We start from the raw sequence: 16,448 nt of genomic DNA, 5'->3' as shown, positions 1-16,448 counted from the left end.
TTCTGATTAAAAAGCAACAATCTATTGTGACAAATAAGAATGGAAACAGTGTTAACATTTATAAATTTTACTGTGGATAAATTTTTTTTTTTTACAAAAAAAATGAAAATTTCTGATAAAAATATTAAAATGTAAGTCATTTAGTAAATTTACTGGAGTGAAAAAGGCTCATTACATAGAAGCATGTTGAAACGAGAGCTCATGCCAACCACGATGAGCATGTTTAATTAAAAGGAATATTTTATTTGGGTTATTCTCAATTTCATTGAAAATGCCAATATATTTTGTGCTGTATTAAAGAATATAATAAATATAAAGTATTTAGAGTGTGCTAAACATTTGGAGACACTTCAGTTATTGCTGCATATGCTACAGAAAAGCCAACATATTCTAGGCACTAAAAGCCAACACATTCTAGGCACTAACCTGGAAATTGCAAAAGCCCATTTAAAAAAGTGTTAAAAATGGAGAAGCACAATGGGTTGAGGCTGTGTGATTTACAATTTTGAATACATTCAAATTTTAACTACTCATAGAAGTAGCACTTATACACAGGTCACAAGCAATTCCTAATTCTAGTATCAAGAAAAAAAAAAGGCCTTTTTTATTTGGTGACAAAAAAAAAAAACTTCTAAAAAGGTTACACATAGTCTTTGAAGACTATAGCATTATTGAAATCGATGATGGTTATAAGGTAAAAGTTCAGAATGGCAGATCAGTGCTCATTGGGCTTGTAGGGCTGGAGCCATGTGCATGTTTTGTTGGTGAAGTAGAGGCCAGGCTTCAGGACCTTGGTGATTTTGTAGAAGGCGATAGAGCTGCTTTAGATGAGTGACAATGTTGTCTTTGATGTCAGGGACTGAAATTTGTAAGCGCACACTCCCACTGTCAAAGGAGCGTGTGACGTCTCCCGAAAACATCTCAAGGATCATACGTGCAACCACTGGAATTACCTGTGTGGGGGGGAAAACAAATCAAGGTAACTAAAGGAGCCAAATCTTAATATACCTATGAAGATACAACTAACGCATGTATTGGTTTTCCGGATGGCTTAGAATACGCTGCCGGTCTGGGTTGACTGTTGAATTTCTAATTTCTTGATAAATATACTTTTTTTTCCAGTACTCTTTTGTGTAAGGACTACCTAACATGGCAATCCCAGTGCTTCTACCTTCGATGAGAACACAAAATGGAAAAGAAAAAAAAAATACAGCCTGCGGGTTAGGTGTCTTTTACAATTCACCACATTTTTCAGACAACCTCCTATGTCAGTTAATATTATGGTGTTTACAAATTTAAGAAAGTTTAGTTAGTAAGTGTAGTCAAGCAGAATGATTTCCCAGTTTCTTCCATACGCAACCATTAGATAAAATAGCATATTTCAATGCAGAATTACATTTAGCTTTCAAAAGATATCAGACAGACCATGGGTAAAGGAGCTGTACCATCAATACCTAACCTTGATCTATCTATCTATCTATCTATCTATCTATATATAAATTAGGGATGTCGGCTGTCATACAAATGAAATAATCAATGTAATCTACAGTCCACAAACCAAAAAATCTGCTAAAAAACACACCTGCACAATGATGAGCTTTCTCTCCTTGGGTTTGCCATCTGGCCACTCCTCACCAAAACACAAGTAGATTTCATAAAGGGGAGATTTGCTGGAACCCCCTTTTTGATGGGAAATAAGTTCTAAAAACAAAACAAAAAAATCATGAGTACAGCAAAAGAGAACAGTAGGGTTCTATCAACCCTTTACTAATTATTACTAAAACTATAAAATAATAAACAGAAAAGCTACATTTTCAAAATTTGAAAGGGAGGAGATGCGTACTCTTTTAGGAATTAAACATGCAATGAAGGAAATGGTGCAATGTATTATGTGAAACACATGGTTTAATAATGGAAGCATTAGGAAAGAATAGCCCGAAATTTCCTAAAAAGCAATGCAGGGTGAAATATTACAGTTTTTTTTGTTTGTATGTTTGTTTTTGTGAACATGCAAAAGATAGTTTTAGAAAAAAGTACTGATCTGTACATTTTGATATGAACATCCACCCCCTTGAAAAAACCTACAAATGGTACAGAAGTACTCACCACTTAGGAAGGTCTCCAGACAAAACAGTTTAACTCTCTTCTGCCTCTCAATAAGATTTGGTGTGTTTGGAGATGGGGCACAGGGTCCATTCCAGTAGACTTTGCACTGACATAACCTAATGGCATAGATGGCATGTCCGCTAACCTCTAGAATAAGACCTCTATCCATAACATCCAGAAGGCGACTGGTGAACAGCTTCTGCTTCTCATTCACTATCTGCTCTGTACCAGGGAACCGAACTTGCTCAAGGCTTATGGGGCCAAACAGCTCTTCCTGGTTGGGCATTGGTCCTAAATCTCCATAGAACAGCCTACAGCCTTGAGGGTTACTAACAGTTGCAGTCTGACCAACTTCTTTCCCTCTATAGAGAAACTGGATTTCGAGATCAGTCACTGCAAACAAAACAAAGAAATCATTTACATCTGAAGCGACTCAAACACAACACGCATGAAACATATTGCATAATTGCAATAACTGTAACAGGAAGGACACAATGGCAAAATAGTGTAGGTAAATTGTTTTGAATAGTTATATGGTTTAACATGAAGAAAATATTTTATACGGAGCCTAAATTGTGGTTTAACCAGCATCACTCACTTGGAAGAGAGCTAATCCATAACTCAGGTGAGCTAAAGAGGTCAGCAGGGGCTGGTGTTGGGGGGACCTCCATGTCTTGAGGTTCCGATTTTGTCCAATTCTGCTCAGGAGTGCAGTTGCCCACACTGGCAGGACCCATTGGGGAATCTGCTGTAAACAGAAGGAACAGTTATATGTAAAGTATATTTGGAATAATATTCACTGGACTGTCCATAGCCCAAATTAGGAAATAAATCATTTGGGACCCAATTGTACCGGATATTTGCTATAGCTTTCCTAAATACGTCCCAGAGAAAAACCGTGCAGCTAACAGAACTCATCATGAAGACATGTATCCAAATTCTTGAAAGCATACATACACAAGGCAACATGTTTTTTTATATTAAGAAACTGCATTCTTAAACCTTGGCAGACTGGCTCAACTACATTGTGACATCCTTGGAGGAATGCAGAAGTTTCTAAGCTCAGTCTATACAAAAAGGTACTATACAGCCTGCCCTGGTGTTATGCGAGGTTCAGGACATGTATACCGAGTTACCAGGGGATTTTCTGGGTCTCTACGTGAAGAAGGTCTTCAAATACCAAATTCTTTGCAAACTGAGGAATTTATGTTTTTACAATGTCCTGTTTTTGGTTTATCACACTGATAAACCAAATCTGGCTAAAATTACTTGTTAAATGGATGAAAAGGCAGACCATGGGCAGTCAAATAGCCAATTAAATTATTTAAGAATTGGACATATCAAATAGTGGGGCTTCCTACTAAAAAGATTTCTAGATTTTGAAAAATATTTATTCTAGGTGTTCAGAGCAACATTTTATTGGATTGCCTAAATGTTCTGGGTATTCTTAACTCCCATGTAAAGGAGTAAAAAAAAATAAATGCTACACACAGCCCTAATGGCCATGTGCCGTGGGTACCTGTCTTCTGCCAATCCTCTCTTTCTTCTTCTGTGCCCCTAGTAAATACTCCTTTATGAAATAATGAATAGATACTGTAAACATGAAAGCCCAGAAGAACTAATTTGCCAAAACATAAATCCCTACCATTAATATTTAAACAGTTAAAAGGTTCCTGGATGGGTACATGATGCTGAGACTGGCTTATTTCTTCGTCTTCATACTCCTCATCCTCCCATGGAGATGATCCAGTAGAACCTAAACAGAATAAAAAAAAAAACAGAACAGTGTTTATTGGCAATTTACTACTATTTTCAGTAAGCTGTAACTCAATGAAGAAGGAAAGTAACAAAAGGGGGAACTATAATCAAATATGAGAACAGGAAGTTAATGATGGTGGCTCTGACTTTTGTACCAAACACATTTTAATCTATTAACCATATTTTATGAGATTATTGGACTGTAAAATGTAATATTAGGTAACAATGATACAAATCCGTTTTAAGAACTATCACTTGCAGTATGTGTGATTGATACAAAATGCTCTTTGATATAGAGTATAATTAAATTACTGAATTATGGGTACAGAGGGCAGTTGGGAGGCAATATGTACGGAGTCACTGGTGCAACAAGAGCCACTTAGAAGTAAATCAATTACTTCATAGCAGTATTACCTAGCATGACTCGGCTTGGAGGCATTAAACATCTGAAATCTAATTTGCCTGTGTCCCTAGTCCTCTAAGGGGATTAGAAAGCAGACAGCCTTTACGGACACCTGCTCCTGCAATGTGAAGGAACAGCCAGGTGCCTCCTCATGTGTATAAAGAGCTGACACTCAGTAGCAAACCATATTTTTCTTTTATTTGTAAAGTGCCATTTCACAAAGATATTCCAAGACAGAATCCTAAAAGTAAAGCAATCGCACACAAACAATCCCCATTTATTAGGTATAGCTGAGGAGGTCGTTGTAGAATGGATAGCAAAAGAAAAAACAAATTGCCACTTGACTCACAGCCAGCAAAAGGGTGTGCTGCATGGGCTACCTGACCCTAGTAGGCACAATGGGGGTGGTACTTATGTTTTAAAAGTCATTTTATTACCATAATAATTTGCATAGTCCTTGCTAAATGACCTATTACCCTGGATGCTGCGGTAGGTAATAAGGCTATTTAAGAAGAATTGTTCTTCATGTGTAATCCCCATGAATTTGTAGGGGTTTTAACATCTCAATTACAAATTTGCAATTCCCATCACTACCTGTTTTAATGTAGCTTTGTGCCAGCATATACTTTATAGGGTCTTTACCGTGCTTACCTGGGTTGATAATGGAGCCCTGGGACTGAGGGATGTCGCACACCTCATACATTTTGACAGGATTCATTGGAACCTCTTTGGTACCATCATAGATAAGTTTAAACTCCCGACTCTTATTAAGTGCACAGCGCAGCTGGGCTTTCCATTTTGCTGGGTCTGGATCATCAGCGCCTTCTTGATATTTACCAGTCTCCACAGCCCAAGCCTGAATAAAAATATAGTGAGAGAATGGGTCAGTCTCTTAAATCAGTAAACACTTAATTGTTGGTGTAACACTGGGAGTGAAAAGATCTTATAAAACCTCGTTAGCCTATACCAGGACAACACCGCAATTATCAACTAGTTTTCTTTGGTGTCTAAACTAAAAAAAGTGGGTGAACAACAATAAGCTATGCCTGGGTAAACACACAAAAAATAACTCCATCATTTCAACTCTTGCTGTCGTCACAAAAAGTTGCAATGGCAAGCCTATTTTTAAGGAATCTAAGGTGTAAAATTAGCTTGTAGATCTAAAGCACACAAAAAATACTAGCAATAGATGTGCTCTAACTAGACTTGGGCGCCAGCCAACTTTTCACGTTAGTCTTAGTGGGGGGAAAAAAATCTCCGTATTACACGAATATTCACCCGTTCCTGTGTTCGTTTTTTATGTTTTTTGAAGGGGTTAATATGGGGTTAACGCAGTACACAGCAGCTTTGGCGCCAGGATTTTAATAGTCTATACAAGCAACTCTATTGGTCCTGCTCTTCATTGGTTGATGTCAGACGAGCCCCCTGCTAGTGACCAATAGAGTTGCTCGCACAGACCTTTAACTCCTTGCGCGATCCTATGGATTCCCGCTCCCATTAACCCCTGATATGCTGGGTAGACAAGAACGGGAAGTGACCAGGGAGATTAGTTAGGAGATACTAACAAAGACGAAAATCTTCGTGCGTCTTCGTGTATGTTTTGCCGCCGCCATGTTCGTTTCTTCGGTATATTCTTCGGTATTTAGGTATTTAGGCTGTTTGCGTCTGTTTGCGATTTTCTGATCTTACCAGTGGTGGTTTGCTAAATGTAAAATCCTATATTGCGCTCTTGCCAGCAGCTGCTGACATGCAGAACTGCTTTTCTCCAAGATGATAGGCTGGGAAAAGGATATAAAATTGTATTCTCACCTTAAATATAGTGTTTTCTTCTTCATGCTGGGGGCTATGTCGAGTGGCATGCTTCCAAGGGATCTGGAACCTTTTCACCTCTCTGTCCAGCCACACAAGTCCTGGATACATCCCACTGTCCACCTGGGCGACAAGCCATGGCTTTAACCGAACACGGCGGGGGTGAAGGGCCATGATCTGGAACAAGAAAACAATAAACAAACAATTGACTCAAGTGATAAAAAAGAAATCTCGAGCATAAAATACAACAAGGAATATAGTAATCTACGCTAAGATTGACAATTACCTGGTTTTATTAACCTTGAGGTTGCCATTGTCAGATGTGATATTTTGGATGGATTTTCCTCCTCAAACACCACACTGAGCTGATTTTGGCAATGCTAATGAAGTCAGTTCCTCCTTTGACTTATTAGTGAATGTGTCCAGTTTAGGTTTACGACCCCTGAGAGTTTACAGTGTACTTAGGCATTAAATGATGAAGGAGATTTTACGTGAGGGACTGCCTTAGCAAGGGTGATTTGATTGCAGCAAAGGCCATGTGGAAAAGTCTCAAAATTGAAACATATAGCAGGAGATAAATCCTTAAGACACAAGTGGGAAGAAGTGATAACAGTCGGAGTGATGCATTTGAGGGTAGGGAGCTCTAATAATCCAGTTAGGGTATGAGAAGGGAATTGATTTTATTTGAAACTCTGCCTCAGCCTCTCAGAACCAAATAATGTCATTGCGATGCAACATAAAACCAGGTTTCTTCAAATGTTTGTATTTTCATGTAATTTGGGGCAAAGAATAAAATGACAGTTTTAAGGTTTATTTGCTTAACATACTAAAAAATGCCAATTATTTGTTGACTTATAATAAGCCATCATATTGTGCAATGGGTAAACATGTGTACATAGTGCCCAACGTAACAATTACAAATGTTTCGCTTCAATGGTCTAATAAGTGCCTTCAGATTATGATTTCGAAAAAAAATTAAGGTCAGTTAAAAATAGAAAATTAGGTAATAAGTCTACCAGTTTATTGCTGAAACAAGGTGTGCCATATACTATATTGTTGTTCTAGATTGCAGTTTTGTCATTGGACAAATATTTAGCTTAGTTATGCATAATAGTCATAAGAATCCTGTGATGTCAGCTAAACAACAGGTAGTTAATCGTAGCAGATTTTTTTCCACTGGTGGGTAGAGTGGAAACCACGATGTCTTTATGCGTTTCAATGGAGCTACCACAGGAGGCTTTTCAGCAAAAGGGGTTCAGTTGGCATGTAATGTATGATTTAATGCTACCTGGGGTTGGCCAGGGAATGCTTATCCTCTTTCCTTAGCTGAGCCTACTAAAACAAGGAAGCTTTAACATGTAAACTTCTTACACATGCATTAAAATAAAAATGTAGTCCTAGGCGCTTAAAGACGATAATGCCGATATTTTTTGCAGACATCAACAACGCAAACATTGTATACAAAGGCACAGCTCTTCCACTTCCAGCTAAACTCCTGAGGAGAACAACCTCTAGGTTGTTTCCTAATGTAAAAACTGTATTAACTACCATAAGTATTAATAAAGGGATCTGTTTAGCAACAGTTAACTTAATATAAGCAAAAAGTGAACAAGCAGTAATATTTGTAAGTACGAGGAGTTATCAGAGGAGTTATCACGTTCCATTCTAGGAAGTTTCATGTTTAGGTACAATAGTTGCAATACGGAAACCGACAAATTGTAATATCATCACCTCCTCCCATGCCCGCCTACAGGACTTCTGTCGCGCAGCACCAACCCTCTGGAACTCTCTTCCTGGTCTGTCCGACACTCACCAACTCTACCCTCCTTCAAACGCTCCCTAAAAAAACTTCTCTTCAGGGAAGCCTACCACTGACATAAAACATCAAAACTTCTCACTCACTTACAGCCCTTTTCTCACCCTACATTAACATCATTCACTACCACGCAGTCCTCGCCTCCTGTTTCTCACCCCTTATCCACCTAGATTGTAAGTTCCTGCGGGAACAGGGCCCTCCATTCCTCTTGTATCTGTATGTCAATTGCTGTATTGTACCTGTCGTTATCTGTAAAATTTTTCTTCTTGTACAGCACTGCATAATCTGTCGGCGCTTTATATAGAGTATAATAATAATAATCTTAGAGTCTCTAAACGTGATTTTGAAGTCCTCTTCATTTTTCCTAACCTTTTCAGCATCTGTTTCCTAGTGTTCAGGCACTGCATACAATCATTAGCTTAGAAGCCATTTTCAGAGGTGTATATATATATATACCAATAATATGCTATTGCACTCCAAACCAATTCTGTTGTAGCCTGGTGCTAGGTAACAAGGCAAAGTAATATACACAGTCTATGGATAGTTACCAGTACTCTAGGTCTTTTTCCAATAAATACAGATTCCTCTTTTGCAGGTCAACGTTTCAGTCTTTAACGTGTCCTGATGAAAGTCAAATAAAGACTGAAACGTTGACCTGCAAAAGAGGAATCTGTATTTATTGGAAAAAGACCTAGAGTGCTGGTAACTATCCATAGACTGTGTATCTGTGTGTGTGTGTGTGTGTATGTGTATATATATATATATATATATATATATATATATATAATTTTCCCACTTGTGAAACAGTGTTTATGAGCCGTTTCCACAACAGGAAGTTACAAAGCATGTCTGGTCAACACTAGTTTACTGTAACTAGCTTGTAATCAATATTACACAACCGATAACGCCTTAAACAGATTTAAGATTTATTCCCGTGACAAGTTTACCTTTGCTACTGCAAAAATGCACATTCCTTAACACATACAAAAAATCTATCATGCTTTAGATGGAAATGTTAGCTTTTTGTACCAAAGGACGGTTTAAAAAAAAAAAAAAAAAAAAAAAAAAAAAAAATGCCCCCTCAAAAGAATAGAAAATATGCAAACGAAGAAAGCTTCTTTCCAATGGCAGATATTTCTTTTGTTTTAAGAATTGCGCAGTGGCAACTAACACAGGAAGTAGGCCTTTAATTCTACAGTTCACAAACATCAAAGGATGATACAGTCTACAAATGAAAGGTAATCTGCAAGTAAGAACAATTTATAACATGGTTGGGGAAAGAATAGAATACACTAAATGGAGCCGAGTCTAAGACATAAATGTCCTTGACGAGGGTGTCAAGTTGCACAAATACCAGTGTGTGTGTGTGCATATACACAATTATACAAACTATGTTTGACCCTCAATATGGTTTCCTTGCACAGCATTCAACCGAGACCACACTCCTAAAACTTACTGATTCCCTTGGACCTCTATACAACCTTTGACACAGTTCACTACCCCTTCCTCCTACAAAACCTCCATGCTCATGGCATTTGTGACACTGCCCTTTCCTAGCACAAATCCTACCTCTCTGACCGTACGTTTAGTGTCCCACTGGAACTTGCTCGTCCCCCTACCACTTCCTGTTGGTGTTCCTCAAGGCGCGGTTCTTGGGCCTCTATTATTCTCAATCTACACCTCTTCCCTCAGAAAACTGGTGTCTTTCTATGCCTTTCAGTAACACCTATATGCAGACAACAGCCAATCTATATTTCTTCTTTTTACCTTTCACCCTGTCTTCTAACTCGCCTCACCAACTGTCACCCACTCCTTACACAAGAAACAAAAATATTAATCCTCTTCCTTGTGATATCCTTTCAGGATTATTGCAACTTCCTACTAACTGGTCTCCATTTCTCCGCTGTAATCCATCTTCAGTGCTGCAGATTAAGCTTCCTTTGTTATTGTTCCTCATCTGCCACACCACTATGCCAACCGCATAGGCTCCCCATACCATCCAGAATCAGATGCATGTATCTGGCTATGACCTACAGAGCCCTTAACAACTCTGCACTCTCCTATCCAAATACACCCCTAACCGCTCATGACTCGCATCTCTCTTCTACCTTGATTATCTCTACTTACTCCCGTATTCAAGATTTCACCCGTGCTGTATCCCTTCTGTGGAATTCCCTTCCCCGTTCTGTCAGACTCTCTCTAGTACATGACTTTCAAAAGCGCTCTGAAAACCGACAATTTGAGAAGCGTACAACCTTTTATCACTCTCATCCATCATCCTAACCAAGCTATCTGAAATGCCAACAACCTCTATCATCCAGATCCTATCAACTCATCCCCTTCTCAGCAGTCCTCTCCTACTGTTTTCACTTCCCCCTCAACACCGGCTAGGTTGTAAGTTCACAACAGCAGAGCTATCCCCTCCCTTTGTACCGGTTTGTTATTGCGTGTGATTTTGAAGTATTCCATTATTACAAATGTAATCTGATACATACAGATTTGCACACACAAAATTGTATTTACTTTTTTTTCCCCCTAACAGGTGTACCTGACATCATCCATTATGAATTCCAATAATGAACAGGGGTAATAAAAGAAATACTATATAACCTTCATATCTACACTTTCATCATATAAACAAAAACTAGACAGAATTGACTCTAGTGACTGGGTGTGTACAAAGGTTTTTATAAGATGACACTGTGAACTTTACTGTTTTTGTAATGGTAAAAACCTTTTACTAGATTCTTTCCTCATATACTATCAGGTGATTATTTTTGCCTTGCAGGTACCTTTAACGCTCCCCTGAAATATATTATATATATATATATATATATATATATATATATATATATATATATATATATATATATATATATATATATATATATATATATATATATATATATATATAAAACACAAGAGAGACTAGTAAGGGTCACTCCCAACAATTAAAATGGGAAATGTTTGGGTTTCTTTCCTATGCTATTTAACATGCCTGGTTACAGCCAACTTGGTTTGCCAAACCATCATCATAATTTCTTCATCTGATGGCTTGCTTTGAATGCACTCAGATAGGGCTGCAACTAACGATTATTTTAATAATCGATTAATCGGCCGATTATTTTTTCGATTAATCGATTAATCGGATAAAAAAAACAATATGCAAATTTTTCGTTTATTTAAAAGAATTTTGCATTGTGCCCCCACCCCTTTGCACTGTGCCCCCACCCTCACTCTGCCCTGCATCCCCACCCCCACTCTGCCCTGCACCCAGTCTCACAGCCTGCCCTGCACCCAGTCTCACAGCCTGCCCTGCATCCCCACTCTGCCCTGCACCCAGTCTCACACCCTGCCCTGCACCCAGTCTCACACCCTGCCCTGCCCTGCACCCAGTCTCACAGCCTGCCCTGCACCCAGTCTCACAGCCTGCCCTGCACCCAGTCTCACAGCCTGCCCTGCATCCCCACTCTGCTCTGCACCCAGTCTCACACCCTGCCCTGCCCCCCCACCCCCACTCTACTCTGCACCCAGTCTCACACCCTGCCCTGCATCCCAACCCCCACTCTGCTCTGCACCCAGTCTGCCACCCTGCCCTCCCACCCCCACTCTGACCTGCATCCAGTCTCCTGGCCCCACTCTGCCCTGCACTCACATCCTGCCCTGCATCCCCTGCCCCCCCACCCCCTGTGCCGCGGACCCCCCACCCCCTGTGCCGCGGACCCCCCACTGTGCAGCGCACCCCCCCCCACTGTGCAGCGCACCCCCCCACTCACTGTGCAGCGCACCCCCCCACTCACTCTGCCGCGCACCCACACACACACTCTGCCGCGCGCACACACGCACACGCACACACACACACACACACACACACACACACACACTCTGCCGCGCACCCAGTCTCGCACATAAACATTCGCACAGACAATAGACATAAAGAGTACTTACCTCCGCTACGAACTTGTTCCACTTCCAACTTGATAGTAGACGCGCGTCACATCCGTCGTCACGTAGCTTGAAGAAGGCGGAGACTGCAGAGCGTGGAGCAGAAGCGGGGAACGCTGGCGGAGGTAAGTAAAAGGAGCCTAGTGCTCCAACGACGAATCGATCACTCGATTAATCGATAACGGAAATCGTTATCGATGATTTCCGTTATCGATTATTATCGATTTTATCGATTCGTTGTTTCAGCTCTACACTCAGATTTATAATACCGATCAATGGTTTTATACAAGCAATGGCTTTAAATAAATGTGAGTGCTTGTTTCTCTACTATAACTTCTGATAAACATTTTTGCATATTGACATAATTGCTATACTTCCAAATTATTGACATTGATTAAATCTTGCTGAAGATGTGGCGTGGGATGGCTGCACTAATGTGCAAATTCAGCCTCTGCTTACAGCCAGAAATTTGTTCACACCTCCACTGTACAATAAAATTAAAAAAAAATCAAAACACACACATACACACACATATATATATGACTAATAGAAGCATTATTAAACAAACACTCATCTATAGACACCAGACAAGCTTGAAGGCTTGTTTTTTCCCTTAGAAATCTCATGGTGCTGAAACATATACACATATATATATATACACATATAGTTTTAAGCCTAATTTAATAAAAATGTATCACATACCGCAGTTCAACACAAAAGTTGCCAATATCTTATATAAAAAGATATGTTTATTACTATGACCAAGAAAAACACAAATCAGAATGGAAACACAAAAATAAAAAACACTACTCTTAAGAACACCCATATCTAACATCCTCTTACAAATGGTTAAAATCACAATCTCTCCAGACTTCTTAACTGCTTTCATGGAAGCTCCATTTCCCAAGCTGCCAAAACAAGATGACAAACTGGTGACAAGATTATGATGTATAGTTTAAAATATTAAGTGAAAAAAAAACAGTTGATACTGTTACTATATCAGCCCTGGAGGCTGCCTCTATAGCCTTCCCCCACCTTTTTTGTACAGACAAAGCTTAATTTTTGGTCTTCACCTAGAGAACAAGGACAAAAATGGTGGGGTCTGGAATGGGTAGGGGGTCACTTCACTGACAAGGGAGATTTTGACAGCTAGCTGGAGCTGGGAGTAGAAACAACCCCACACTCTGTAAACGAGGTGCTTGATAAAGTGCAGTGAATATCCTCTTTGCGGCCCTCCCAATCTATATAAGCACCACACGCTTAGTAGTAGGGTTCATGAATGGTCATTGTTTCAATTTAGAGAGGAGTCATTGGGGCGAGAGGGGTAAGCTAAGTATCCACTAGTGGGAGACAGGAGACATTGCTGTACAAATGAAGGTCTCTAAGGTTCACTTTTCATTTGCGTTCCATGTATTTTTGTATAAAAAAATAAATAAAATTTCTTATGAATTCTGAGAAAGCTTTTTGGGGATTGCTACCCTTCCAGTAATAAAGAGCAAAAAATACGGTACAGACATATTGCTGTTGAGTCACTATATAAACTGCAGCATATGAAACAAAACCAAAGAGGTGTTATCCTGCTGGAGCACACAACAGCTTTCAACTTAGGCAGAAACGGCCATCTACTACATTAAATACCCAATATTCAACCAAGTTTAAAACTGTACACTAGACAACCTAGCCAGTGACAGTAAAGAGGTCCCCTCTACGTCTCACAAGCAGAATAGTTCACCTGCAATAGTGAATTGAAGTATAATTACAGGACACTGGTGATGTCATAGATCCGGTCTAGCCCAAGACTGGTTCCCCTATAAACAACAGCATGAACAAATGACCTCCAGTCATGTCTGCCAGTTCCTCTGTTCTCTTGTACAGTGGATGTATCAGATATCTGTGGTCTTCTGGTATACATCTCTGGGGCTTTCTTCCTGTAGCTGAATGCAGGAGGCTTTCTGCCCCTCTAATGTCTGCCCAATCCTAATCTGATTTAGGAATTAGGAAATTGACTAAATTTCTTTATTTACACAGGGCCCTACACAGAATTAAACAACCGCTACGATGGTAAACACATAAGATGGAGACCAACAAAGACTTAATTTTCTTTTTAGATGCATTTCTGGGACCCCTTGAGGCCACCAAGTATACCTAAACATCCAAATAGTGGGTTGCTACTCTGTCTCTCCAATACCATCCTTCTTTATTTAGTAATTTGGTGTTCTAGGGTAATAGCCCTGCATACAAGATATTTCTAGATCGACTATTTGACCTCTTTACATTTATGTATCATTTTGTCCTTGTCAGATCTAATTGTATCGTATTGTATAAAGAGTGGCGTAAATTGTTGGTGCTATATAAAATAGTGTTACACTAAAATACAAAAATTGCCAATAAAACGTTATATAACAGAAAACAAAAAAAATCTTGTATTGTGTAAAGCATAGTGTAATTTTTTTTTTGCGCTATAGGAATACGATAAGAATGTTCAACTAAAATACAAACATTACCAACAAATCGCTATATAGCTGAAAACAAATCTGAATACATAACTATATGCTTAGCCAAAAGTAGATAACAAGCAGTTAATAACAAGCATTCTTACGATTTTTCCACTACCTTAAGCAACCTTTTTGATTGTCAAACTAATCATGGGACTTGCAGCTCAATCAAACTGCTAGCTCCCCCCTGGATAAACACTGGGATAGTAATAAAACGTTACTACTGCGGGGAATTAAATAGAAAATAGTATCCTGGTTACAATATTGCAGCATGTGCCATAACATGGGTCAATTATAAACTATGTCAGGGGTAAAAGATACACAGTATACTGAATAGTACATTGTGTTACGCAATACTAATATCAATTCTTTATGACAATATATATATATATATATATATATATATATGTGTGTGTGTTAGATACACACTATTACCTGCACATACATAGGCAGATACAGACACTATTTTACTACAGTTGTGTTTATACAATCCATGCTTCCTCTGATAAAGAAAATACAATATAGGAAAGTTAGATTAACCCCTTTAAGACCCGTGATTACAGGAGACAGTTACCTTAAGCAGCAGTCTATAGGTGCAGCTGGGCAAGTAAGGAGTAAACTCTCAGCAAAACACCCGCAGCAAACAACACTCAACGCTTCTAACCAGGAAATAACTCATACGGACACCTCCCCAAACAGAGCCCTCCGGGATCTCACCTCCACCTGGGATCACACAACAGCTCCTCACGGGTCCACGGATCAAAAGCCACAATGCCGGACACTTTTTAGGTTCCCAGGGTCTGACCCACTCCGTCTTCTTCCTCCTCCTCCAACTAACGCGCGTGTTAATTACCCGGGTCTGCTCTCTTTCCTGTCTGTCTGCCTGCCTGCCTGCCTGCTTGCCTGGCTCAGGTATTCGTGACGTCACTAGGCTCAGGGCAACAAGACACACCTTAGCAGAGGCTCTGTTCTCCCAGCTGCTGCTGTATGTGTGTGTGAGTGTGTTTGTGTGACTGTATTATTATTACCCACACAGCATGAGTCACAGCTATTGAAATGCAATACGAAAACACAGCGTGGATCCTCGCAGGGTTTGTTAGCATGTGTGTGTGTGTTAGTGTGGATATCTGTTTTGAAACGCCATGTGCATATGAAATACACTCATGTCTTACATGTTATGTATACACATTGAAGCCATGCATTTTACAAAACAAAAAAACTACACTACACTACACTAGTGAGGTTGTAGAATACATTTCCCATAACTTTTCAACCCCTTCAGGGAAAAGGTGTTACAATTCAGGACAAAGGGCTTGAGGACTTCTTTGTTCAACCATAACACCCCCCTTTTCCATTTTGTGTACAACAAATTGTACACTTTTTTACAGGGCAAGTATGGCTTTTTCTGCTATATTCATGCAATTAAACATTGTAGGGAAAGTTGGTATCAAAGCTAATAAAAATAGCTAACACCTCATCCTTCTTTTATTCCCATCTTCCTTTATCATATACAGATACAAAAAAGAGATATTTTGCAATTCTTTAAAATTTGATATACTAGGACTATAGCCTTAGTAATGCTAATAGATTCAAAAATTGTCCCACATAATAATTAATTTATGAAAACTTGGTGATTCCTTTTTAGAAGTTTAATTGGTAAAGTTTTTTTTTTCTTCCTACCTAGCTGTAAAGGGTATTTGACACCTTTGATTTTTTTTTGCATTGTATCGCTTTGATGATGTCATAACTACAGATTTTTTTATTTTCTTCTTCTCATCCCATTTCTCCCTGCCTTAATATTACACAGTGATCAGGAAACAGGGCTCTGATTATATCTGTTATATTTCACTGGTGATGTATTCTTGTGAAAAGCTTCCATTTGGTTGTTCAAATGTCCTCAGTTTAATAGTGCTTGTTCAGTTCTTCCAGCCCCCCTCATCCCAAATGCTACTGTCCTTACTACAGAGCATCAGAATTTAAATATCCCTGCACTTTTAAGGTAGACAATATCAGTAGATTTACACTTGTACCATAATAATATGTATAAACTGAATTACCAAAATAAAATAAAAAATCATTGGATGAATTCTTCCTTTGAATGCCTTGATGGTGTACC

At 39.2% G+C, this 16,448-nt stretch overlaps 1 protein-coding gene across 3 annotated transcripts; it reads right to left on the bottom strand.

Moving 5' to 3' along the window:
- Positions 1-79: 79 nt before the first annotated feature.
- Positions 80-15,245, bottom strand: IRF6 (interferon regulatory factor 6). Of its 3 annotated transcripts, none has more exons than XM_053457593.1 (8): positions 15,050-15,245; positions 6,077-6,253; positions 4,919-5,123; positions 3,752-3,862; positions 2,705-2,854; positions 2,107-2,499; positions 1,583-1,701; positions 80-953 (listed from the first exon to the last, which is right to left on the bottom strand). In XM_053457593.1, the coding sequence occupies exons 2-8, from the start codon at positions 6,248-6,250 to the stop codon at positions 723-725; spliced, it is 1,383 nt and encodes a 460-aa protein (XP_053313568.1). In that variant the 5' UTR covers positions 6,251-6,253; positions 15,050-15,245; the 3' UTR covers positions 80-722. The 3 variants fall into 3 exon arrangements, with proteins under 3 accessions (XP_053313568.1, XP_053313570.1, XP_053313569.1); XM_053457595.1 differs by having other exon boundaries at positions 2,705-2,851; XM_053457594.1 differs by lacking the exon at positions 15,050-15,245 and adding an exon at positions 14,907-15,000.
- Positions 15,246-16,448: the final 1,203 nt, after the last annotated feature.

This window comes from Spea bombifrons, chromosome 2 (assembly GCF_027358695.1).
Source record: "Spea bombifrons isolate aSpeBom1 chromosome 2, aSpeBom1.2.pri, whole genome shotgun sequence".
Lineage (NCBI taxonomy): Eukaryota > Metazoa > Chordata > Amphibia > Anura > Pelobatidae > Spea > Spea bombifrons.
This window is presented reverse-complemented; position numbering and strand designations above follow the sequence as displayed.

What these genes read in the sequence shown, in the direction of transcription:
- IRF6 (XM_053457593.1), bottom strand. Translation starts at nt 6,250, where the DNA reads ATGGCCCTTCACCCCCGCCGTGTTCGGTTAAAGCCATGGCTTGTCGCC. An exon ending in AAGAAAACACTATATTTAAG is followed by an intron (nt 5,124 to 6,076) that starts GTGAGAATACAA and finishes ATTTTTATTCAG; the next exon opens with GCTTGGGCTGTGGAGACTGG. An exon ending in TCTGGAGACCTTCCTAAGTG is followed by an intron (nt 1,702 to 2,106) that starts GTGAGTACTTCT and finishes TTTTGTTTTTAG; the next exon opens with AACTTATTTCCCATCAAAAA.